Raw genomic sequence first — 26397 nt, 5'->3', positions numbered from 1 at the left:
TTTCTGGACTTCTTAATGGCTTTAAAAGAAAAGTGTAAGTTCTCCAGTTAATGATAGTCTTCATTAGGGGTGATACCTTTAGCATATTGCATTTGCAAAGTGTTTAATATCTCAGAGTGACTATTTGGTTATTATCTCAATGAAGTGTTATGCAATAGGCAAGAAGTTAATATTATATCCATTTTACAGGTAAAGAAACTGAGGTACACAGTGGTTAAATATCACCCTATTTTTATCACTTAGATAAATTTGATATGAGAAACTTTCTGAGGACTTCCTCTCATGAATAGGTCTCTGGTAGCGTAATCATGTGTACCAGTCTGCCAGGGACAGTCCCAGTTTATGACCACTTTCCCCTCATCCCATCTGGTTAGTTTTTTCCCTTTTATTCTCAAAAGTGTCTCAATTTGGTTTATAAATCATATAATCATTTTAATCTATGAACATAAAGGTGTATTGACTCATTATTTCAGAGGGATTATATAGGGTTTTAATTTGTTTCTGAGATATACTTAGATCAGAATTTTGAAAATTACCTGAATTCTTTTTTTCTCCTTATGATGTATTAGCATAGCCAGCTACCATATAGAAAAGGGTTATGCATTAAGCATGCTTTATTCCACTGTAAGAGTAATCTGGTGTGAGAGGATGATATGAAGTAATAATAGTTAGTCATATGTTCTGCAGCAGAGAAATACCTCTAGTCTTGTGAAAATCATAGAGATATTTCAGTTTTTAAGTGTGAACTGCTTTTGCCCTGAAGGTTAATGTGAAATCTTTACATTTTAAATAGGTTTGAGATATGGTTAATTTTTTTTAAGTTTTTGTAAATTGGACTTTTGCTGTATGTGGATTTAAATCACAGAAGTTGTCAATTCCTTAATACAGGCCTATAAGGAAAATTTGGTATCTCACTTCTCATACTAGGGACTTTAGATTTTTATATATTTCTGTTTAATGCTTTTCTCCCAACCTAGATAAGAGTGTGTTAAACTCTTACAATCCCAGTCATCTATTTTATTTGTTTCTAATTTTTTTTATTGAAGTGTACAATGTTTCAAGGGTACAGCAAAGTGATTCAGTTATATATATTCTTTTTCACATTCTTTTCCATTATAGGTTATTACAAGATATTGAATATAGTTCCCTGTGCTATACAGTAGGACCTTGTTTATCTATTTTATGTATAGTAGTGTGTATCTGTTAATCCCACAGTCCCAATTTATATCTCCCCTTCTTTCCCCTTGGTAACCATAAGTTCGTTTTCTATGTCTGTAAGTCTATTTCTGTTTTGTAAATAAGTTCATTGCATTTTTTTTTAAGATTCCACATATAAGTAATATCATATAATATTTGTCTTTCTCTAACTTATAGGTCCATCCATATTGCTGGAAATGGCATTATTTCATTCTTTTTTTATGGCTGAGTAAAATTCCATTGTGTGTATGTGTGTGTGTGTGTGTGTGTATGCGTATATATATGTATACATATACATATATATACGCATACACACGCAGCACATCTTTATCCATTCATCTGTTGATGGATGTTTAGGTTGCTTCCATGTCTTGGCTATTGTAGGTACTGCTGCACTGAACATTAGGGTGCATGTATCTGGAGTGGGATTGCTGGATCATATGGTAGTTCTATTTTTAGTTTTTTAAGGATCCTCCATACTGTTGTCCATAGTGGCTGCACCAATTTACATTCCCACCAAGAGTGTAGGAGGGTTCCCTTTTCTCCATACCCTGTCCAGTGTTTATTATTTGTAGACTTTTTGATGATGGCAATTCTGACTGGTGTGAGGTGATACCTCATTACAGTTTTGGTTTGTATTTCTCTAATAATTAGTGATGTTGAACATCTTTTCATGTGTCTGATGGCCAACTGTATGTCTTCTTTGAAGAAATGCCTACATAGGTCGTATGCCCAATTTTTGATTGGGTTGTTTGGTTTTTTGATATTGAGTTGGTATATTTTGGAAATTAATCCCTTTTTTATAGCATCATCTGCAAATATTTTCTCCCATTCTGTAGGTTATCTTCATTTTGTTTATGGTTTCCTTTGCTGTGCAAAAGCTTTTAAGTTTAATTAGGTCCCGTTTGTTTATTTTTGCTTTTGTTTCCATTACTGTAGGAGACAGATCCAAAAAAATATTGCTATGATTTATGTCAAAGAGTATTCCTCCTATGTTTTCCTATAGGAGTTTTATAGTATCTGGTCTTACATTTAGGTCTTTAATCCATTTTGAGTTTATTTTTGTATATGGTGTTAGAGAATGTTCTAATTTCATTCTTTTACATGTAGCTGCCCAGTTTTCCCAGCACCACTTGTTGAAGAGACTGTCTTTTCTTCATTGTATATTCTGGCTTCCTTTGTCATAGATTAATTGACCATAAGTGTGTGGGTTTATTTCTGGGCCGTCTATCCTGTTCCACTGATCTATGTGTCTGTTTCTGTGCCAGTACCATACTGTTCTGATTACTATACCTATGTAATATAGTCTGAAGTCAGCATGATTCCTCTGGCTCCATTCTTCTATCTCAAGATTGTTTTGGCTATTCAGGGTCTTTTGTGTTTCCATACAAATTAAAAAACTTTGTTCCAATTTTGTGAAAAATGCTATTGGTAATTTGATAGGGATTGCACTGAATCTGTAGATTAATTTGGGTAGTATGGTCATTTTAACTATTGATTTCTTCCAATCCAAAACACCATATATCTTTCCATCTGTTTCTGTCACCTCCAATTTCTTTTATCAACATCTTATAGTTTTCAGAGTACAGGTCTTTTGCCTCCTTAGGTAGGTTTATTCCTAATTATTTTATTTATTTTGATACAGTGGTAAGTAGGGTTGTTTCCTTATTTTCTTTTTACGATTTTTCATTGTTAGTGTGTAGAAATGCAACAGATCTCTGTATATTAATATCCTGCAACTTTACCAAATTCATTGATGATCTCTAGTAGTTTTGTGGTAACATCTTTAGGATTTTTTATGTATAGTATCATGTCATCTGCCAACAGTGCCAGTTTTACTTCTTCTTTTCCAATTTGGATTCCTTTTATTTCTTTTTCTTTTCTGATTGCTGTGGCTAGGACTTCCAAAACTATGTTGAATAAAAGTAGTGAGAGTGGCCATCTTTGTCTTGTTCCTGATGAGAGTGTGTTAGCCTCTTACAATCCCAGACATCTATTTTAAAAGCAAATATAGTTTAAAGAGAAAAATTACTTTGAGACATTGCAGGGATCATTTTAACAGTGCTTTCCCTGCCCAGAACATAGTGCAGTCAGTCAGGCCAGCTGATGAATTTCTTTGAAATATCTGAAATGGTGACTAGATAAAAGGTGTGAAATACAACCTTAAAATGAGAGTTGCTCCAGGTTACCTAGTCGGCTGAAAGTGGAGAGTGGGGTATCTACTTTATACTTCTGGTGGAAATAACACCTGTGCTGAAGCTTAAGTGAGTGTCTTCGTTTTAATAGTGGGATAAGAAATATAAAGCATAGCCCCAAATTGATGACTGTTACCTCCTTTCTTTTTTTTTTGTTTGTTTTTTGTTTTTTGTTTTTTGTTTTTTTTTTTTTGCGGTACGCGGGCCTCTCCCTGTTGTGGCCTCTCCCTTTGCAGAGCACACGCTCCGACGCGCAGGCTCAGCGGCCATGGCTCACTGGCCTAGCTGCTCCGCGGCACGTGGGATCTTCCCAGACCGGGGCATGAACCCGTGTCCCCTGCATCGGCAGGCGGACCCTCAACCACTGCGCCACCAGGGAAGCCCTGTTACCTCCTTTCTATACTACAACTTAGTATACAGAAAAAAAAAAAAAAAAAATACCATAGCTGCTCAAAGTTCAGTTTCCCTGTGGAAGAAAAATATGTTACCCTTTTATACATATTTTCCCACTTAGACTTGATTTGGGCATGATATAGTTGCCATTCTTTCCTTTGAATTATGGTTTATTTTTGTGTTCGATTATAACCACAGTACTATTAAATAGAGTTGAAATTCTTTGGCTGAGAATCATACTACTTCTCTCTGTGTGATTCAAATTATTAGAATAACCAAAATATACTCATTAGCCCTATCAAATTAGAAAACTAAATACATCAACCCTGTCATGCTCGTGATTATTTGGGACTAGTGGTGATGTTATCTTAGTAAAGAATGATATAAAAGTGGATTGCTGGAAGCTGAGGGAAAATTTGTTAGAAAAAGAAACTCATTTATTGATAGCATGGTATAATGGAAGGAACACTGGCTTTCGAGCCAAACCTACTTGGATTTGAATTCATGTTCTGACTTCTATGTACATGATATTTCTGAGACCTAATTGTGTTATCTATGAGTTGGGTATGATTTATTTTAGGAAGTAATAATGTAAAGACCCCAACACAATGTGTACATAGTATTGCTAGAACAAAATGGTCTCCTTTTTGAGAGTTTTAGAGCACAATTCTCAAGGCTACCTCATTTCTGATGCTAATTACAAGCTGTGGGATTCCCAGAGCCATGTAATTTATGTGGACTCACAGAACTCCCTGAAAGCTTTTATACTCACAGTTATGGTTGATTATGGGGAAAGGATATAGATTAAAATTAGCGAAGGGAAGAGTACATAGTGCAAAGTCTAGGAAAAGTAGCAAATGTGGATCTTCTGTTGTCCTCTTCCTGTAGAGTTGAGACACCTTTGTCACCTGGCATCAGTGTGTGACAGTATGCAGGGAGTATTTCCAACCAGGGAAGCTTGCCTGAACTGCAGTGGTCAGAGTTTTTATTGGCGCTCCATTACATAGGCATAATGGATTGCATTGGCATGATGGTTGAGCTCAGTCTTCAGGTCAAATAATACAGGACCCAAAGCCCCCAGCCTAAGTTACATTGTTACTTTTCAGGTATAATTAGCCCTACCCTAAGACTGTGCTCCACCCTCAGTTACATTGTTAGACTATAGTATGACCCTAGGCCCAGGGGCAAACAAAGATACTCCTATCAGGCAAAACATTCCAAGGGCCCTGGAGATTACCTCCCAGAAGCCAAGGATAAAGGCCAGACCTCTTTGGGCAAGGCCAAATTCTTTACTTCATATTTTTTCCTTATAAATATTTTGCTTTCACTTTATTTACATAAATGTATTTCAAAAAACCAATAATTCCTTTCTAAAAATAACTGCATCATTGTACTAGTTATCTAGATGTGTAACAAAATTTGGCAGCTTAAAACAAACATTTTCTCACACAGTTCCTGAGGATCTGGCATCCAGTAGGAGCCTAGGGGCTCCTGGCTCAGGATCTCATGAGGTTATAGTCAATCTGTCACCTGGGGCCTCAGTCTCCGAAGACTTGACTGGGTCTGGAGGAATCACTTCAAGTCTCGCTCACCTTGGCAGGAGGCTTCAGTCACTCATCATGTAGGCTTCTTCAATCCTGTTCATAGCATAGCTTTTCCCAGCAGTCAACGAGAGAGATTGTTATTAAGATGGAAGCTTCAGTGACTTCTAATCTTGGAAGTGACATACTATCAGTCCTACTAGTATTGGTATTCTGTTGGTAACAGACCAAGTCTGGTACAGTGTGGGAGGGGATTAAATAAAGGTATGAATACCAGGAGACAGGGGACACTGGGTGCTGTCTTAGAGGCTGCCTACCACAGTCACTAGGCACCTTTATTAAGGAAATATTTATTTAGTGATTTTATATAGTTAGCATCTTACATGAACATTATCCAGCCATTTAAAATCAAGAATATTGAACATGCTTTAACTTTGTATTGGTCACTGGAGTTCAATGAACAGCATAGATGTTATAACAAGGATAGAAGGGTAGATGAGGCTCTTTGCCTTTATTCTTTAAGGCCTGTGGCTTAGTTTTCTGAAGTCTTATGGCAACTTCTGCACCTTTTATTCTTACCTTGTCAAAAACTAGTTGTTACTTGCTTCTTCTTAGAGGTGCTTTCTTTGCTTCTCGTTTTGACCGCTATCCACATATCCAAACCTTTAAGAACTGAGTATCAAATGAACTTGGTATCCTGTGAAAAGTTCCTCCAAGCTTTCCCTTTGGAAAAGTAGAATTGTTCTCAGTGCTTAGCCTTTGTGAAATATGTTGGCTTTGTGAAAGTCTTTTTTGGCTTTCTTCTTTATTTTAGAGAGTCTTCCAGATAGTTGAGGTTGCCAGGTAAGTGACCATTGGCTAAATGAGGTAGCAGTGTGTAAAAGTTTTTTTTTAAATTTTCTATATAAAATTTTTAGTTACTTGTTTACTACAGTAGACCATCTTGAAGCTGTTATGCATAAAACAAAGGTAAAAATCTCTGCTGACTAAAGTACAGAATAAAGAAGAACAGTCACTGGTGTAAAAAAATCCAAAATATACTTAAAGTTTTTTTTTCCACTGTTAGATTATATCTGACAGCAAAAATTTATTATTTGTTAAAACATTTATAATTTTATAGAAGTACCACTGTTTGATAAAACCACTCCTGATAAGGTTTATATGGGATTGGAATAGTTGTAAATTTTTTTCTTCCAAGTCTGTCAACTAACTCTTTAACAAAGTAATTTTAGGCAGTCAAGAAACTGTAATGATATCTGATGATAGTAGAAAATGTACATCACACTTAACTTGCTACTTTACAATTTTAATAATAATTAAGAGCAGTAATTTTAATGCAATATTTTCTCCCTTTCTAGAGACAAATGGAATCAAACTGGAACTTTGTAGAAGAACTGCTGAAAAAGTCCATCAATGTTCAGGTACACATTTAAAGCGAGACAGTTTGTGGGCTTTGCTAAATTTTTATGTTACAGATTTTATTTATAAGAAAAAAGCAAACTGTTAAAATGATTTAAATAACAAACTTAGTTTACTTATAAATAATCTGAGATAGAATCATCATTCTTTGTTAATGCAGGTTCCTTGTACAATAGTTTTTATTTTGAAGATTTTTATTTTAACACTGAGTTGCCAGTTAAAGGACAAAGATAATTATCCTAGTTGGTGACTTTGACAAAATGTATTCAAAATAAGTAGCAGATGCTTCAGAACTATAAGCCATTCCTTGACTGTATTATATCAAGTCTAGGAGACATGATGAGGGAGATAGTAGCATTGGAAATTCAGCTATATCCTCATCACAGCAGGAAGGTGACTTGCCTTGCTGAGCAGTTTGTCTTACAGGCTTGACTCATACTCTAACTGATAAGGTCCTAGTTTCTGAGCCCTCATTTCATACCTTATCATTTTTCTTTCTGCAGAACTGTTAATGTAGTATTTCATGGCCCAGAGGTCAGATTTGACCTCCTTTTCAAATAGTTTTAAATGTGCTCTTCATCACATCTTTAAACATATTGTATTATAGTTCTGTAAAGTTTTGTAGCATAAGTTATTTATGTAAGATTTTAAGGGGAAATTTTAGTAAAGAATATTTTTTTAATTTGGGAAATAGACTCCTTTTCTGTTAAGAAATGAAGATTGTTAAAAACCTGAAGAGGAATAAAAAAGAAATATGGTAGTACAAGATTGCTACACACATTTATTTTGTAGCCATATCTTTGAAGATCATTTTAATATCAAATTTTTTCCCTGTTACCTATATTAACTCTTAATTTGTATAGGTGAAAATATAAATATATTTAGTTATAGTATGAATCTTCTAATTATGACAGCATTCTAGGTTAGAATGCCAAAGAGCTCTGAATACATAAGTTGCATCAGGAACAAAAGAGCTATTATCCCGACCACTAAAATTTTTTTATTTTCTTTTTTCTGTATCATTTTAATTGGCTTTCTCCTATGTTCTTTTTGAGAACATACTGATTTAGTAACTCAAAAAGTTTCAGACATGTGTTTTTTACTTCCAGAATGTACAGAATCACTAAAAAGTGGTCACCATTATTTACATCAGCTATTAATCCAATCTTTTAATGGTATCAGCTAAAGCTGTTTTGAAGATAAATCACTAATTCTTGTAAGTAGGTAGGATGACCATCTGGATTTACCTGGCTTGGAGTATCCCAAAATGTGGGACTTTCAGTGCTAAAACCAGGAAAGGCCTGAGAAAACTGGGGCAAGTCAGTCATCAGAGAAGCAAGGATAGTACAGCTAATCTAAGAAACTTTCTCTGTGAATTTAAGTCTAGCATAAAGTCAAAGTAATATCTTTCCTGTGAGAGAAGAGGTTATGATAATATGTGGAAAAAAGCAGTCCATTCTCTCTAGTAACCTCAATTTTGTCATGCCTTGATTGTATCAAATTAGATTTTATAAGTAGTATAGGACTACTTGCTGGAGTTCCTGAAACCAATTTTGTGGGTGCAGTAGGTGGTCATAAAGAATAAATAATATGTTTGGATAGAGCTATCAGTTTGATTGTATCTGTTTTCCCCCATTGAGGTAAATTAAAATCTGACCATGCTCATGTGCTGTGACTTGGACTCCATTTACAATATTTTAAAAATATATATGTTTCACATATAGAGCAATCTTCAAATAAAATTGGTGGGCACTCCACTCTAGTTTTAATTAAGCAAATAATGTTCTAAATCTTTTTGTAGCCAGAGAGGATTTCCAGAAACAGACATTGAGCTTTGTTAGTAAAGAGAACATATATTGTTAAATTTTACTTAAACTGAATAGTTAAGTATTTGCTTTAAAAAACATTTTTTAGAGGTAATCCTATTTAATATTTGTGAATGCTAACAGTAAACATTTGTTCTGCCTTTATAATAGCATTTTTTTTTATGAAAAGGGAGATTTTTAGTTTTATGCTACCTACTTTTTAAAACCTCATTATCTGATGAGATCACAGAACAGTTTTCTAACAAAGGTCATAGAAGAGTATAAGAGGAAATCCTAAGCAAGCCTAATATTTTTAAAAATATTTTTTTCATTTGTCAAAGAATTTGGAGAGTCCAAGGCTAAAAACAACTCAGAATGTGATTAGGTCTGAATAATGTGGGACAATAATCTTCTAATTACTAATCCAAAATGTTTGTGTTTCTTGGTCAGAAGGATCTTGCCTGAGATATTGAAGTCTAACTCTCTTTATCCAGTCCTAGAAAATTCCCATCAGTTAGACTGACAGTTAACTGTTTAGATTGCAAATAAATTTTATTCTCCTGGTGGTTTCTGATAGGCAAGTCAGTAATACATAAAAAGAAAAAATGAACCCCCAATTGTTATATTGCCATTTGTATGTAATAAGCTAAAAAAGTAAATGTTTTCATTTTTAGTTCTATAAAAGAATTTGATATATGGAATATACCCAAATTTAATATGCCTGCATTTGATCTTTTGAAATAAAGATAGGAAGACATTCTTTTAAAAAGGACTAAGAGATCAGGAGCAGGCACTATGGAATATTCTAGGGTAGCTTTCTACATGAAATAGTTCATACATACCCGCTTAGCTGAGAAGAGACACCCAGAGAGCCCACAGGGTCTTGTGATAAATGTAGAAGTTGAATAGCACAGGTAGGTTTGAGCCTGTGTGGAAAAGAACCCCACGGGCTTTCTGGTTTATTAAAAATCTTTAATCAGAGGGCATGGATTTAGATGTTGTTAATGAAAACTCTTGATTTAGGTAGAGTTTGGCCTTAACACTCACAAAATTGAAACATATCAGATTAAGGTACGATGCTGTGAATATGTTTCATTTATTATTTGATTGTCAAGACTCAATGTTTGGGCTAAAAAAATTCATTCAAAATGATAGCTATCCCTGTGCAAGTACTGTACATAGCACTTAATGTACATTCTTCCACTTCATGCTTATGACAGTTGTGGGAAGTTCCATTTTATACATTAGGGAACTGGGGCATAGAGGGAGCTTGTCCAGGGCCACACAGCTAGCTAGGAAGTGGCAGAGCTGGGATTTGAGTCTTCATTTGTGTTTTACTCACTCTGTGCTCCCTCAAAGCATTTGAGCTTGTAGGATTCTTAATAAAACTGTATTTTTTTTCATTATTTCTATTTTAAAACTTCTTTGATGCTATGTGTTTGATTAGTAATCCATATTGGTTTCTAGATCTGTTTTGATGATACTTACGGAAAACAGCTATCTCAATTTTCCACACTTTTTAAAATTTGTTTTTTTGTGTTTTTTTCCCTCTCCAATAAATGTATGATGAGAAAATATAAGGTAGGAAGAAATTAATATACTCAAGTGTTCTCAGACATTCTTCCTCACTATATTTCAGCTTTGTTTTTCCATTATGAATTTGAGCTAAGATGTCTGTTGCCTCCTCTACTCCTGACTATTGTATATTCTTATCTCTTTGGCTCTTTGGACTTGAAGATGGGCAAATCGTTTCTTTCCTTAATTCAGCTGATGTGCACCCACACGATTTTTAAAGGGAATTTTTAAGAAAAACTAAGGGAACACGCTTCAAAAGAAAATAATGGTTGAATATACAGAACACGAAAATGTATTTTATAACAAATACTAACTGTAATTAAAAACAGAAACTTGCTTTTTAAGTCACACTCAACTGACTGATTAGTTATCCTGTCAGAACTGTGGAGAAAATGGTATTTTCTAAGCCATTTCTTTTCATTTTAATCTGTAACCACTAGCAGGAAAATAAAGGGAACTTTATCTCCATTTCTTAAAAAAAAAAAAAAAAAAAAAAAAAAAAAAAAAAAAGGGGAAGGAAAAATCCCCCAGGTTGCCATTTTTAATTTCTTTTTGATTGGGTACAGTGGAAAGAGCATGGGCTCTGGTCTCACAAACTTTGATTGAAATCTTGGTCTGGTCACTAAGAGCAATCTTGATCAAATCTGGTGTCCATTAAATGTTCATTTCTTTTCCCTCCTGTTTTTGGAAGGTAGCATAGCATGTATGTATAATAGGCTTTGGAGTCATAAATCCTAGCTTCTTCCCAAGTGGACTTGGGTAAACTGTTTGTAACTTCTGACCCTCATCATTTTTTTCTGCAAAATGAATGTAATAAAGGTGGGATAGTATAAGACAAACATGAATGAACATATGTAAAATATCACATAATATCTGACACATAGTCGTTATTTAATCTTTTGTTTTTCCCAAACTTCATATATTTTTATGGTTTATACACCTTTTTGTGGATTTCACATGTAAAATGAGTTTCAGATACTGAATAAAACAGTACAGACTCTTCAGAATGAACCCACTTTTTTCATATAACCCACTTTTTAACCTTGAAACATAATAAAATTTTTTTAAAGTATGCTTTAATTCATACCAGTAATGTGCCATGGGAATAAGCCTAGATCTCATTTAATATTTTCATAATAAAAATCAAAGAATGTTAATGTTGGATAGAACCTTGTCTTCTTTGGTTAAATTTAACTATCAGAGAAGCTAAATATCTTTTGCTGAACCATACAGGTACTTGATGAAAAGAGACACCAGAACCCAGATCTCAGTTTTGTTCATAAAACATTTATGGAGTCTCTTTGGTGAAGCAAGCACTGTGCTAGGCCCAGGGGACATAATCCCAGCCCTCAGGGAGCTCATAGACACTTGAAGGCAGATAGACATAAAATTTAGCGAGGTAAGTGCTAAGATACAGGTGTGCGTAGTGTGCTATGGAGCATAAAGAAAGGTCACTGTTTAGTGTGGAAGTTAGAAAATTTCCTAAAGGACTTGAAGCTTTGGTGTATTCTAACGGATTAATAACTAAAAGAGCTAAAAGCCTTCTCAAAACAATCTGGTCATGTTTGTTTCACCCTCATTCACTGAAATATTTGGCAGCAAGATCACTCTTCTCTTCTATACCTGTATACTACTTTTATTAGTGACCCCAACATCATTGTGTATAATCCACCTGTCCTCTTAGTTTCTTCATGTCCTTACTTCTAATCAGATTTTCTTTTATTTACCTTACCCACTGCCTCTCATAGTTATGCTCTACATTTTTTCACTTTTCATTTTCATTCTGTCCATCATCATTGATCTTTTCATTTTTCTGTGTTCATCCATGTCCAAACTTTCCTCCTTGAACAATGTAGATTATACAACCCCTTATTATAATCACTCCATCACAAACACCTTTAATTCCATAGCCCTTACCTATTTTAAACTTGGCAAAACCTAATCTCCCTCTCTTACCCCTCTGCCACTACCCCCCCAGCTGAATGTTGGTGGAAAAAACTCATACACTCATTCTTGCTGACTGGTCTGACTTTAAATTCTTGATCATAAATCTTTTCAAGTGGCACTCGGCTCTAGAATGTTTACTTTTCTACTCTCCAAAACAACTTATTTCAGAATTTCTTTTTTAACACACAGTTCAACACATGCTGTGCCCGTCACCTTAGCTAAGCATCTTGCCTCATAAATCATTGAGAAAATAGGACCAGTCAGTTGAGAACTCCTTTATGTTTAAACCTTCTAATCACCCAATGTGCCTGCTTTATATACAACCTCTCAATCTACTTTTCTGTTATATTGGAAGTGTCACTGTTTCTCTCAAAGGCTAATTCCTTTCCCTGTGTACCGGATCTTTTCTCTTCTCACCTGTTCAAGGACTTTATATATCTCCACTTAAGTATTACTACTTCCTCACCTCCTATTATCTCCTCAGCCTGCCATAGTTAAGCATCTGTCTCTGCCATACCTGAAACTACTGTTGTCAAAGCCATCAATAACTTCCACATTGTCAAATCTAAGAGTTCTTTGTTCTCATTTTAACCTGTCAGTAGCATTCAACCCTGTTGACCCCCTTCCCTTTCTGAAATATTTCTCTTGGTTTCCATGATGCCTGGTTTCCTTCCTACTTCATTGCCCATTGGGTTTTGCTTATAGACTCCTCCTTTTGCTTGCTACCTAAATTTTGGAATAGCAAAGGGCTCTCAGTTCTGGATCTTACCTAGTCTCTTAGCTCTAAAAGCCATCAATATGAAAGTAACATCCAAATTTATATCAATAGTTCTGACTTTTCCCTTGAGCTATAGACCCATATGTCAGTTGTCTACTTAATATTTCCACTTGGTTGCCCTGTGCACTCTCTCATGTGTTCCTCCCCTAGTCTTTGCCATCTTAGGAAGTGGTTCCATCAACCCATTTTCTTAAGCCAAATGAGAGTTCTCCTTAATTGCTGTCTTTCCTTCATACTTTAATATAACTCATCAACAAATCCCATTGTCTCTGTTTCCAAACATATCTCTAAAGTTGTCCACTTATCTTAGTCTTACAGTTTCACAGAGTCACCTCCTAACATTTTGACCGGAGGAGAAGGAAGTAGAAAAAAGTAGACATTTTAATCTCATCTTCTGTGATGGAATAACCATACGTGTTTGTTGAAAAGTGACACAACACTGAATCCCGGTCATTCAACAATTATTTATGTAAAGCATACTATATCTCGAGCACCTTCAAATTTCCCAGCATTTCTACTTTGTACTTGACCTCTGTCTGATTTTCTATTACTTTGGAAGTGTCACTGTTTACCTTCTAACTGCTCTTATCTACTGTATTCATTCTCCATGCATGATCCAATGTACTATATTTTAAACAATCATTTCATGTGCTTACAATCTTGTAGAGGCTTCCCAACATAATTAAAATAAAAACCATAATTCTGACTATAAACTATAAAACCTCAAATGAGGTATGATTCCTGACTATCTCTGACTTAATCCTATAATATCAAGCTTACTGCTAATTCAGGAACTTTCCATGTGTTTCCTCTGTGATGAATGCTTTCAGTTCTTTATGTGGTTGGCTGTTTTTCATTCAGTCATTTAGCCCAAATGCCAGCCCTCAAAAAGGTCTTTCCATTCTTAGTTCCTGATAAAATAATGACCCACATCCTCTACCAGTTACCCTACCACATTACTCTGCTTTTTCTGTTTTTCATGGTGGTTGTAATTGTTTACATTTATCTTATTTGTCTCAGTGTCCTCTTTTTGCATTCTCCACCAAAGTGTAACTTCTATTAGTGCATGTACCATGTCTGACTTATTCATTGCTTTATGCCTAGTACCTTAGAATAGTGTCTGGTATATAGTAAGCTTTGAATAAATGATTGCTGAATGATTGGAATTCAGTGATGTGTCACTTTTTAACAAACATGCATGGTTGTTTCATCATAGAAGATTAAAGTGTCACTTCTTTTCTACTCTCTCCTGTTGCCACTTCCTAAAAGGATAAAATATATGTACTCTGCCAATCCTCTGGTTTTTAGAAGAACAACGCTTATATTCCCATAAAGAATTTGACCGCATATTGATACTTAAGTATGAGCAAGTCCTCTGGATTTGTGTACATCTTAATTATTCACTCATTTATGCTATTTCTTTCTGGTTTGGGTTTCTTTTTCAGCCTCTGGGTTCTACACCATTCAGTTATTAAATACCTATTGTAATTGTTAAATAACTGAGTAAAAAGTCAAATTGAGTTATGTAATTTCAGTTATCTGAATATACTAATGGTCTCTAAAGCAAAGTTTTAGAAGTATACCTTATGCTGATTTAGACTTTCTGGTCTGAAGATGGGAATGGGTATGACTTGGTGATATATGTTTATATTCTTTTTAGGAGCAGGTTATTCATTCAGTGCAATATCAACTGATAATGTGTGTTGCCAGAGCGCATTTAGCTCCTCATAATTTCAGTTTATTTTTTAGGATGGTATACTAGAAGAGCAGTTACGAATGTATCTTCACTGTTGTTTGACCCTCTGTGATTTCTGGGAGCCAAACATTGCAGTTGTCACCATTCTGTGGGAATATTACAGTAAGAACCTGGTGAGTAAATAGAGTATGAATTTGTTCCAGGAATTTGAAGAATTTGTACATGATATTTGAGGAGTATTTTCATGGCTTAATTATATATAATTATGGATTTTTCTTAAAACTAATTTTTCAAAGTAGATTGGAGTAGCTCAAAAACATTTATGTTTCACATTGTCTAAAGAGCATTGTCATAAGAGAATGGAGCATAGCATGTAAGGTGCCTTTTCTCTCTCTTTTTTTTTGTGTATTAAAATACTGAGTTTATTTCACATGTATATTTTTGTCTCCCCACCATTTCCATTTGTCTGACCACCACTACTACTCTGTCCTTTCATAACATTCCACACATACTTAAAGCCAAGCAAAGGGTGGAGCTCCATCTTTAAAAACTAAACAGGCATTTTGGACAACACATTCTTGGCAATGGAACCTGGACAACATTTATCAGTCACGGTAGGGAAAGTTCTCACTGTGCATTATAAAAAGGACAGCCAGATATCAACTGTTACAGCAATGAAATAAGATGGAAAATTTTAACAAACTGTTCAAACTATTTTCTTAAAGAGACTTCCTCCACTGCCAGAGATCTTGAATAGCCTCCTGATCAGTCATCCAGAAACAGTTCTTCACATAATTGATGCATTTGGCTTCCACTTTGGGAAGGGAACCACCTTTTTCTATACTTGCTTGCATTTTTGCTTTAATGTCTTCTATAGAGCTGGGTCCTTTCGGTGTTTTAGGAGTTTTTTTCCTGTTTTTTGAAGGATTCTTGACCTTTTGATCTTGGTATTGATGGTTTTGAGTCTTTTCCATTCTGGTTTGATTTTTGTGCATTTTTGGCTGGAGTATTTTATATAGATTTCTTTACTGGAGCTTTTTCTTCAGCTTCCTCATCATCATAGTCATCATCATCATTGTCATCATCATCGTCGTCATCATCAGCAGCAGCAGCAAGTTTTACTTTTTTCTGTGGAACCTTGCTACCACTTCCAGGGACAGAACGCTTTCCAGATATACTTAGGAGTTTCACATCCTCCTCCTCTTCATCTTCTGACTCTGCATCTTCCTCCACAGCTACTAAGTGCTATCCACTAATATGCACAGGCCCTGAACCACACTTCAACCGTAAGACCACAGGTGGTGTTATTTCAAAGCCCCCAAGGGAAACCGTTGGCTGCACAGACATTTTCAAAGTTGCCGGTGTTACTTTAATTGGACTGCCTTCATAATTCATCGCCTCTACTTCGACAATGTGCAATTCATCCTTTGCGCCAGCCCCTAAACCGCCCGTTCTTAAAGATAACTGGTGCTCATTTTCATCATTATCCACCTTAAAGTGATAATCTTTGTCGGCCTTTAGTTCACAACCAAAAGGATAGTTGTTGGGGCCTCAGAGGGCTCATGTCCATATGGGTTGGTGGCACGCACTTTGGTGGGAGAGAAAGTGGACGGAGATAAAAGACTACCGTTCCAAGGAATAGTCACGCGGGATGGAATCAGACTAGCGCCCCTTTTCTCTTAAGAGTGAGATTAAGCAAAGTAGCCCAAATTGTGCCAGAAAGATATTTTTTAAAAGTCTTCTTTTATAAATGTTTTCTAACAGCTATTGATTGCTTGCAACACATTGAACAGTTAATGCTATCTTGAACAAGAACTAGTCTTGGCATTTGAGTAGCTTATAGGCTAGTGGGCAGAAGCACAAATATTGTAGATTAAAAGTTATAATATTGTGGAAGGCTAAAGGAAGGAGTATCTGACCCAGTTTATGACCTTGTAGAAGACTTTATGAAGTCATAATTTTTTAAGTTGACCTGGGAAATGAGTAGAATTTTCCAAGTACATAAGAAAATGAGCATCCAAGCAAAAGGAATAGTGTGGACAAACGTAAAGAGATACGAAAAACATGATTTATTCCTACTGTGTTAAATACTTCTGAATGATGGGTCTGAGGTGATTATGGAGAGATACGGGAGATAAGGAAAGTAGAGAAGTTAGTCTGGGGCTTGATTATGAAGGGTTAAAGGTAATTGTTGAGTTATGATTTATTCAGGAGACATTGGAAAGCAAGGATGTGACACATTAGGTGTGTGTTTGAGAAAGTTTTTTCTGAAAGTAGTACAAGGGAATTGGGTACAGATGAGTTAGTAGTCCAGTGTAGTTAGTAGAAGCAAATAATGCAGTGAGTGAGAACTAAAATAGGGATAGTGGATTTTAAAAGGAGAGGACAAACTTGGAAGATAAAATTTTAAAGGTACATTTAAAAGATTGAGTTACTTGTGTGTAGAGAGAAGAGAAGATTTGGAACATTTGGTTTTCTCGGTAAATACAAAGTGAACCCCTCAGTCAAGGTGGAAAATAGATATGGAGGATTTACAAGTAAATTACAAGTTTCAGTTTGTATGTAATTGAGCATATTAAAAATGGGAAAAATACCTTTCTCTGAAGCACATTGTCAGGCTGGTGGGAGAAATGACCAATTCTAATTCTCAGGCAGAATGTATACAAGATGAGTCTGTAGTATCTTGTCATACCTGAAAGCAAGGAAGGTATCAAAGTAAGCTGGAGTCATGTCAGAAGGACACAGGAGCCAACTTTAAGGAGCCCCCATTGCCCAACACTGGGTAAATGTGGGGATAGGGAAGTTTAAATCCTTGAGTTTATGGTACTTTTAGAAAAGTTGTTATTCTGGAAACTGTAAATAAATGAAAATATAAACTATATTTTAGAGTACCAAATTTCTGATGAGCTAGTTTAGAAGGAATGATAGAAAATCTCTGTTCCGTACATCCAAAGAAATAAGCCATCTGAATGATGATCATCCATGGGTGCTCAAACTGCAGGTATCACTGAAATGGATAGATCAGGCTGACAGCATGATCAGTCTCAACGTCACGAAAAGAATGACGGTGAGAACATATGTGCCTCTTTGCTAACTGAAGTAGGAAGTACTCAGTACTACCAATGAAAGATTCTCACCAGAAAACTTGACCTGAATCTGACCAGTCCGCTAGGTACATCTACCACTTTACAGAAAAGATAGAGGATGAAAGAATATATTAATGAGTCTAGGAAGATACAGGCAGCTAAATCCAGAATCTAGGAAATACCACACAATAAATTACCTGATAAATGTTGTGACAAAAACATTGGGAAATTTATAGAATAAAAGACATTTAAGAGGCAAGTCAACCAAATGCAATGTATGGATCTTGTTGCTATCCTAATTTGAACAAACCAACGGTTAAAAAGACATTTTGGGGATAATCCAGGAATTTGAATACCCCTTGGTGTTCTGTGCTTGAATGGAATTTTTATTTTAGGGGAATATGTGGTAATGGCTGTGTAATTTTTATGATTAAGAAGAGTCAAACTCCTAGTGAGCTCATTGAGATTTACAGCTTTCCATTTTTATTTATTCAGAGACTTAATTGTTTTCTGTCTTTTGCTTTTAGAATAGTTCTTTCAGTATTTCTTGGCTTCCTTTGAAAGGCCTTACATATGTCATTAAGTCACCCTTGGCTATGCTAGAAATGGTGAAGACCTGCTGTTGTGATAAACAGGATCATGACCTATATAAATCCAGCAGTAGTTACACTATTTTCCTTTGCATTTTGGCAAAAGTTGTTAAGAAAGCAATGAAGAACAATGGCCCTCATCCTTGGAAACAAGTCAAAGGAAGGTATGTGCCGTATCTTTCTTTGTCATGACTGTTCACTTATATCTTTGGAGAAATTTTACTGTTTGTATTTTTTAAGTTAACTTGTGCTTGTTTGTCTTTATGGTTTACATTTTAAATGTATTCATTAATGTAGGACAGCAAATTATGGAGCATTTTGATCTTGCCAATTTGTTATAGTAAGGAACAAACCTAGTATCCATAACTTGGGGAGGATTTCAGTTTCTTATTTATCTCATCAGTCCTGAAAATTGAAATTCCGTATATTAAATGCAGGGATATAAGAGAACTGTTATTTTTCTTGTCAAAATTAATTGTAATGTTTTATGTAATTCTTTGCATGTATTTTATTAAAAATTATAGAAATCAGAAACATCTCCAAATCATACATTGGCAGGTGGTAGATTCATTCTGTAAAACTTTGTGTTCTTGGAGCCCACCAGTCCCACAAGCCCTGCTTTCTTGCATGAAAACTAACCAGAATATAATAGAACCAAATAACTCTGATGTTCTCATTTGAGGAGTATGCCATTTTCATTTCTGGTGTGGTAAAATAAACTTTTGATCACATTTGTCTATTCTTTTTTGAAAGTTTTGCTTGTTAAATGGGTGTGATTCTTAATTGTCTTCCCTTGTTCTACTTCTTTTGCCTATTAGCCCCTTTTCTAGCCCTCTGTGCAGTAGACTGCACTCTACCACTTGGCTCAGCTTATGTGGTGGAAGCTCTCACAGCAGAATACTTTTTATTTTAGGCAGAGATTTCTCAAGAATCACTACATGAAATTCCTGTTTGATTCACACAATGAATAATTCTTTCAAGGTTATGGTGATACAGTTTGGATTTTTTATTTAGAATACACTTTTTTTTTTTAATGGTAGTGTCTTTGTTAAACCTCCAAGTAATTAGGTAGCTCAAACAGTAGTTTTTAAATTTTGTTCTCTTTGCCAGTTTGTTTTTGAATCTTAAATCATTTTATGGAAGACATAATACTCAGAACTTCATTGCTAAAAGAAATTGGAATTCAGTAATAAGTCTCACTACCAGGTGCTATCATGGGCATGATGGAGGATATAAAGATAATTAAGCAGATCTTTACTTTCAGAAGCTTATCAGCTTCACTGTTTATAAATAAACATTTAACCTCTTGTAAACATTAATCATTTCTATCTTGAATACACCAATTATAGAAGTTACAAAGAAATTTAACAATCCATAAGTAAGATTCAAAATGGTTTTCAAATCTAATCCCTTAATTGATGAAAGAAAATTACATCAACTTTTAAATTGTATTAAATAGTATTGACAGCAGCTTTTTAAATGGCTAGTCTTAGATATTTGAACACTAACAATTTTTCTTTGTAAGTAGGTAAAAATAATTTTTCCAAAGCTTTAAATTGTCTTAACATATAAGTATAGCAAGAGCCAAGTCTTTGTGAAGGGTACAGGGAGAAAGGGTTTAAGGAAAATTGTTACATAAAACTGCCCTGTTAAGATTTCTATGAAGTACAACAATTTGTACTTAAAAGGATTATATATTCTTTTTTATTTGTCAATAAAAATTTAAAAAGAAAGGTAATGGGGGGACTAAAATAAAAGGAAAAGCCATGTACTATATGAAAAGAACATTTTTACTGTCCTTTGGGGAAAGCCACTGAATCCTTTGATTCACTTATAGATGCTTGCTGCATCCTTGAGAAATTTGAAGGTAAGGGAGGGCAGTGGTGGTCTGTGAGGTTGTTTTCTAAGCAGGAAAAGTGACACAATAGCACCATAATGTAGAAATAGACAATAATTTAAAGTAATGAGACTGTCATGAGTATTGAGTGAAATGTTATTTTGAAAGATGCATTTTTGTGAATGGAACAATTTTATTAATTCAGCTTTTTGTTTTACAGGATATATTCTAAATTCCATCAAAAAAGAATGGAAGAACTAACTGAAGTTGGTCTGCAAAACTTTTTCAGCCTTTTTCTACTGTTAGCATGTGTGGCAGAGGTGGAAGATGTAGCAAGTCATGTTTTAGGCCTCCTAAAGTTCCTCAAGCCTGCCTTTATAACATCTCCTCTCATTTGGAAGGGTCAGATGGCCTTCCTCTTGATGTACACCCAGAAAAACCTGGACATCAGTGTTTTGGCTGAGATATTTTCAGGTGCTTTCCGGGAGAAAGCAAAGGAGTTCTTGGTATCTAAGAATGATGAAATGGGACAAAGACAGACTCTCTGGTCACTTCTTTCCATATATATTGATGGTGTTCAAGAAGTGTTTGAGACTAGCCACTGCTTGCATCCTTCCCATGAAAAACTGCTTAATGATGGCTTTAGTATGCTTCTACGAGCTTGTCAAGAATCTGAACTTAGGACAGTGTTGAGCTTTCTACAAGCTGTTCTGGCCAGAATCAGGTATGCTTTCCAGTAACGTTCTAATTTATTGATTTGCTTTATATCATTACCTGTGTTGATTCTATATTAAAGTTTTCCTTTTGACATACTCATGAAATTCAGTTGTAAAGAGAGGAGTTAAAGGAGTTTTACTGCAATGTAACATAAATCAGTAGTTTTCAAACAGTGCTTCTTTGAAAGAAAGCTTATGTGCAAACACATAAAACTAAGCTAAACCAAGTGTAGCTCTGGTGTAGTCCAAGAGCCATGCCTCTTGGCCCGTTCTTTCCTCTCTGCCTCTCCTAGAAGAGCATTATTATCCAGAAGGATATTTCAGACATTCTAAGCAAGACCATGAGCTCAAATCTGAGGTGGCTTTCATTGAAACATACACAGTTTTTTGTGCATAAGGAGATTTTGGCCACATTGTACCATTAAAAAAAAGTAAGTTTCTTTAAATATTTTGCTGCAGAGTTGCAGCCTCAAATGCATGAAATATTGGGCTGGCCAAAAAATTTGTTTGGGTTTTTCTAAAAGATATTACAGGAAAACCCAAACGAACTTTTTGGCCATTACAATACTTCCAGCTGAAATAGTTTATTCTAAGATTAAGATAGGATCGTTCAGGGCTTCCCTGGTGGCACAGTGGTCAAGAATCTGCCTGCCAATGCAGGGGACATGAGTTTGAGCCCTGGTCTGGGAAGATCCCACATGCTGCAGAGCAACTAATCCTGTGCACCAGTACTGAGCCTGCACGCCACAACTACTGAGCCCACATGCCACAACTACTGAGCCCACATGCCACAACTACTGAGCCCACGTGCCACAACTACTGAAGCCCACACACCTAGAGCCTGTGCTCCGCAACAAGAGAGGCCACTGTAATGAGAAGCCTGCGCACCACAACAAAGAGTAGCTCCTGCTCACCACAAATAGAGAAAGCCCGCGCACAGCAGTGAAGCCCCAACACAGCCAAAAATAAATAAATAAATTTATTTTTAAAAAGATAGGATTGTTCTATTTATAACACCAATCATCTATACAAAACTTACTGTTCTCAGATCCACTTAAATTATGCAAATGTTCAGATACGCTCCGACCCAAACAATAATGGATAAGAGCAGTGATTATGACATTTATTGCCTATAAGGTCCTTTCTACATAACAGTTTCACCTTTAAAGTACATGTTCTTGAGAAGTTAGATACTACCACTCAGTGCAGTTAGTCACTGTCACTAAAAAGTCGTGTAAAAGTTGGATATAAAAATATGATTTTATTTAAAATCATGTCTGAAGTTAATGAAGAGACTGCTTCCCTCTTCTTAGCTGCACATTACAAAAGTAGCATCTGTTTTTCAAAGATAGTAAACTTGATGAAATTTCCAAATTTTGGACGTTTATTCATTATGAGTTTCATTACTAATTTTCTTAATTTGCTTGATGTTGGGCTGTGTGTTCATACAGATTAATCCACGGGTTTTCACTCTTTAGATTTTGTGTAGTTTTTATATTTATGTACTCTAGTTCTTGATCAGATAATCATCCCCTTATCCCCCAATGTAAGCTGTATCAAATTTTTAGTGGATGGATAGATAAATGGATAAGTAAATGAATAGCCAACTTCATTAGAAGAAGCTTTTACTGATTCTGGATCTTCTCCACGAAGTACATCTTTCTTAGTCTAGTAGAGTTTATTAGCAGATAATATACTTTTACAAGTGCCAAATTTATTCTGTTTGTTCAATTTTTAAATAAGTGGTAAGTAGTACTTTCCTGTGCTTCTTGGGCAGAATTAGGAATTTCCATATTTCTGGTACCATTTTTGGTTTGTTTGTTTATATTCGTGTGAATATACAAAACAAGAAGGAAGAGGAGGGGGCTTCCCTGATGGCACAGTGGTTGAGGGTCCGCCTGCCGATGCTGGGGACACGGGTTCATGCCCCGGTCCGGGAGGATCCCACGTGCCGCGGAGTGGCTGGGTCCGTGAGCCATGGCCGCTGAGCCTGCGCGTCCGGAGCCTGTGCTCTACAACAGGAGAGGCCACAACAGTGAGAGGCCCGCGTACCGCAAAAAAAAAAGGAAGAGGAGGGAGCTGGTCTAAACCATCCTGGTGATAGTGCTGCAGTCTGGGCAAAGGAGTAGAAAATGACGTGAGAGTTTGGGCATCTTGGGAAGATGCAGTCATGGAACCAAGTGGCAGAATCCATATATCTTTCTACCTTTTCCAGTAAAGATAGACAAGTCTTTTATTTGTCTTAACAATTGTATTGTTTCTTATATATGTTTTTTTTAAACAAAGATTCATTTCTTACAAATACTATTTAATTTTTTAGTTAGGAATTTGGAGGAACCTTTGTTTTTTTTTCAGGTACTTCAAAGTATTGGATTGGCCAAAAAGTTTGTTTGGAAAACCTGAACGAACTTTTTGGCCAATCCAGTAGTTCGGAGAGCAGTGGGGCAGTGTGGAGGAATCTTCTTTTGTTGTGAAATTTTTCTTTTTTTCTTTCTTTTTTTTTTTTAAAGGAACATTTATTTATTTATTTATTTATGACTGTGTGGGATCTTCGTTGCTGCGCATGACTTTCTCTAGTGGCAGAGATCGGGGGCTACTTTTCATTGCGGTCAGCAGGCTTCTCATTGCAGTGGCTTCTCTTGTTGCACAGCACGGGCTCTAGGCGTGTGGGCTTCAGTAGTTGTGGCATGCGGGCTCAGTAGTTGTGGCTCATGGGATCTAGAGCGCAGGCTCTGTAGTTGTGGCACACGGGCTAAGTTGCTCCGCAGCATGTGGGATCTTCCCAGACCAGGGCTGGAACCCGTGTCCCCTGCATTGGCAGGCGGATTCTTAACCACTGTGCTACCAGGGAAGTCCCTGAAATTTTTCTTTAAATTGCAAATATAGTACATTGTCATGGTAAAAATGGTAAAAGAAAAAAAAATGTGGTATAAGGTGACAAGTAAAAGTTCCTCTCCCCAACTTCACTCCTTTATTCTCTAATTCAATGGTTCTCACCTAGGGGTGAGTTTTTCCCCCAAGGGACATTGGGCAGTATCTGGAGAAGTTTTTTATTGTCACATGTATGAAGGATGCTACTCAGCATCTAGTGGGTGGAGGTCAGGGATACTGCTACATAAATAGCCTACAATGTACAGGACAGCCCACGCAACAAAGAATTATCTGGTCCAACCTCAGTGATGCTCTTATTTCTACTCCATAGATTAAAATGGTTTATTATAGAACCTTCCAGATTTCTTCCCATTCATAGGCTTAAAACACAAAAGAGATGATCTTTGTTCTGCAACTTCATTTTTTCACTTAATATTTCTAGACAGCTTTTCATGCTAGTATATGGAGACCTACCTAGTTCTTTTTAATGGCTACTTAGTGTTTCATTATATGGATGCACCAAACTTTATTTATTATATGCACCAAACTTTATTTAGCCAATCCCCAAATGGAAATTTATATTATTTACCATTTTGTTATTATAAACACAGTTTTAACATCTTTATATATGCATTCTCTGTGTTCTTGTGAAGATATATCTGTAGATTAATTCCTAAGAGTGAATTAGTGTATGTGCATTTTAAATGTGGGTGGATATTCTAGTCCCATTAATCGTCCCATTTAATTAAAAAAATTTTGCACCAATTTCAGTCTCCCTGATCGTGTATGAGAAAGCCTCCTTTCTCATTTTTAGATTAGTGTATGGAGTATATTTAGAAAATATGCATTCCAAGATAAACACAGAAGTTTGTTAAAAATGTTCATGGAAAGTTGGTAATAGGAGAAGGAGATTTTTTTATTTTTTTATTTTTTTGTGGTATGCGGGCCTCTCACTGTTGTGACCTCTCCCGTTGCGGAGCACAGGCTCCGGACGCGCAGGCCCAGCGGCCATGGCTCACGGGCCCAGCCGCTCCACGACATGTGGGATCTTCCCGGACCGGGGCACGAACCTGTGTTCCCTGCATCGGCAGGCGGATTCTCAACCACTGCGCCACCAAGGAAGCCCAGGAGATTTATTTTGAAGGTTGGAGAGGCTTTAAAAATGGAAATACAACGAAAGTAATAAATAGGAAATTATTTTTTCTTTATTTACTGACTTTTTGTCTTCAAGCTCTTAACTGGAACTTTTCTGGTCATTCTTCAAAAGTAGTAACTAGAAACACAAGAATAATTCTTGTATTCTTAAAAGATATACAGTTTATAAATACTATCTCATGTATTTCTTTACCAATCCTGTCATCCCTGTTTATAGATGAAGAAATGAAAACATGGAGACTTTTTACTTTTTGTAATTTACCTAAAATAACAGTTTCAGAATCACCCCTCAAGACTCTAACCCCTATACCATAGCTGCCTTCTTACACTGTCTTTATAATAGTTTACAAATAACTAAACAGACACTAACCATACCATTACAGACCATACCATTACAGTTTTTATAAATTAGGAAGTAATTAGATAAATGAAATCTGTTGGCAAACCTGAAAGTATTACCACTGCTCATGTATACTTCTGAGTGCTTTTACCTTTTATTTTTGCTGCAAAAAAAAAGGGTCATTTCTTATTGGGGCTCTCGATTACTTTGTTTTTATAATTTTGCAAGTTACATATTTTTTTAATGAGTCATTAGTTGGAAAAATAAATCACAAGAGGTGTGGAGACAAGTAAATCACATTTTATTTATAATAATAATTTATCTTTGATTTATTATTAGCACCACTTCAACCATCTAAATTTCACTTCTGGTAAGAAACCAAATTTTTGCCGTTTAAATTCAATTTAGTAGAAGTTTTTAGCATTAGAGCCAAGGCAGTGTCAGGAGTACTGCGAAAATATTGCTAGCCAAGTACCTTGTAAACTATAATGCATCTCTGTTAATCCATGTATTCAGAAGTACAGAGGTCAGAATCAAGAGGCATAATGACAACTCTCAATTATATAAGGTGAGAGTAATTTTACATTTGTATTAATAATTTCTTTTAAACGAGCTCTGGTTTGAGATTGTAATTTGCTGTCATCTTGACCAGGAGGCAAAGAGTATGTTGTTGCTCTTCAGGACTAACCAGTGAAAAAAAGGACACAACTATTTATGTTGGTAACATTTAATTCCTTGTACAAATGTTTATTTTTGGTTTTGTTTTATACTGGTCAACTATGATCAAAAACAATTGCTGTAAGATAATGTGAAATCATGTAGAACTTCTGTTGCCAAGGTTATCGAGCAGTATGAGATCAATGTGTGAATAAGAATGGTGTAGTAATGTGCAGGTCACTATTAATGCTGTCATGGTTTAGGCACTGCCATCTTTAAAATTTCTGAAGCTTGCATAGTAATTTGCACACAGTCGTTCAATGAGACTGATTGCAGTATATAGTAAGAGGGACTGTGGCTTGCATAGTTTTATTTTATTATATCAATCTTCAGTACTTCCTTCCAAGGCAGATATTGTCAAGACAGGCTTGCTTTTAGTTTGGGATCTTTGGGGGAAAGGGGGCCCCAGAGATCATTCAGAATTGTTTACCTTAAAAAGAAAGAAAGAAGGAAGGGAGGCAGGGAGGGGAAACACAAGAAAAGTCCTCTAGGTATTTGATCATAGAGATGGGTTCCTAATTTCTTAACCCAAAATCTGA

The 26397-nt window shown here is 35.7% G+C and overlaps 1 protein-coding gene and 1 pseudogene across 1 annotated transcript in view; one reads left to right on the top strand and one right to left on the bottom strand.

Moving 5' to 3' along the window:
- The window catches only part of MMS22L (MMS22 like, DNA repair protein), a 140594-nt gene that overhangs the window by 35736 nt on the left and 78461 nt on the right, over positions 1-26397 (top strand). Inside the window, exons 11-14 of the mRNA XM_059082997.2 lie at positions 6685-6747; positions 14600-14719; positions 18160-18386; positions 20280-20783. Coding sequence (XP_058938980.1) covers positions 6685-6747; positions 14600-14719; positions 18160-18386; positions 20280-20783 — 914 coding nt within the window. The remainder of the gene's footprint in view (positions 1-6684; positions 6748-14599; positions 14720-18159; positions 18387-20279; positions 20784-26397) is intronic.
- Positions 15090-16116, bottom strand: LOC131767685 (nucleophosmin pseudogene; annotated as a pseudogene).

Source organism: Kogia breviceps, chromosome 13 (genome assembly GCF_026419965.1).
Source record: "Kogia breviceps isolate mKogBre1 chromosome 13, mKogBre1 haplotype 1, whole genome shotgun sequence".
Lineage (NCBI taxonomy): Eukaryota > Metazoa > Chordata > Mammalia > Artiodactyla > Physeteridae > Kogia > Kogia breviceps.
The sequence above is the reverse complement of the archived record's forward strand: the minus strand, read 5'-3'. Positions and strand labels throughout refer to the sequence as shown.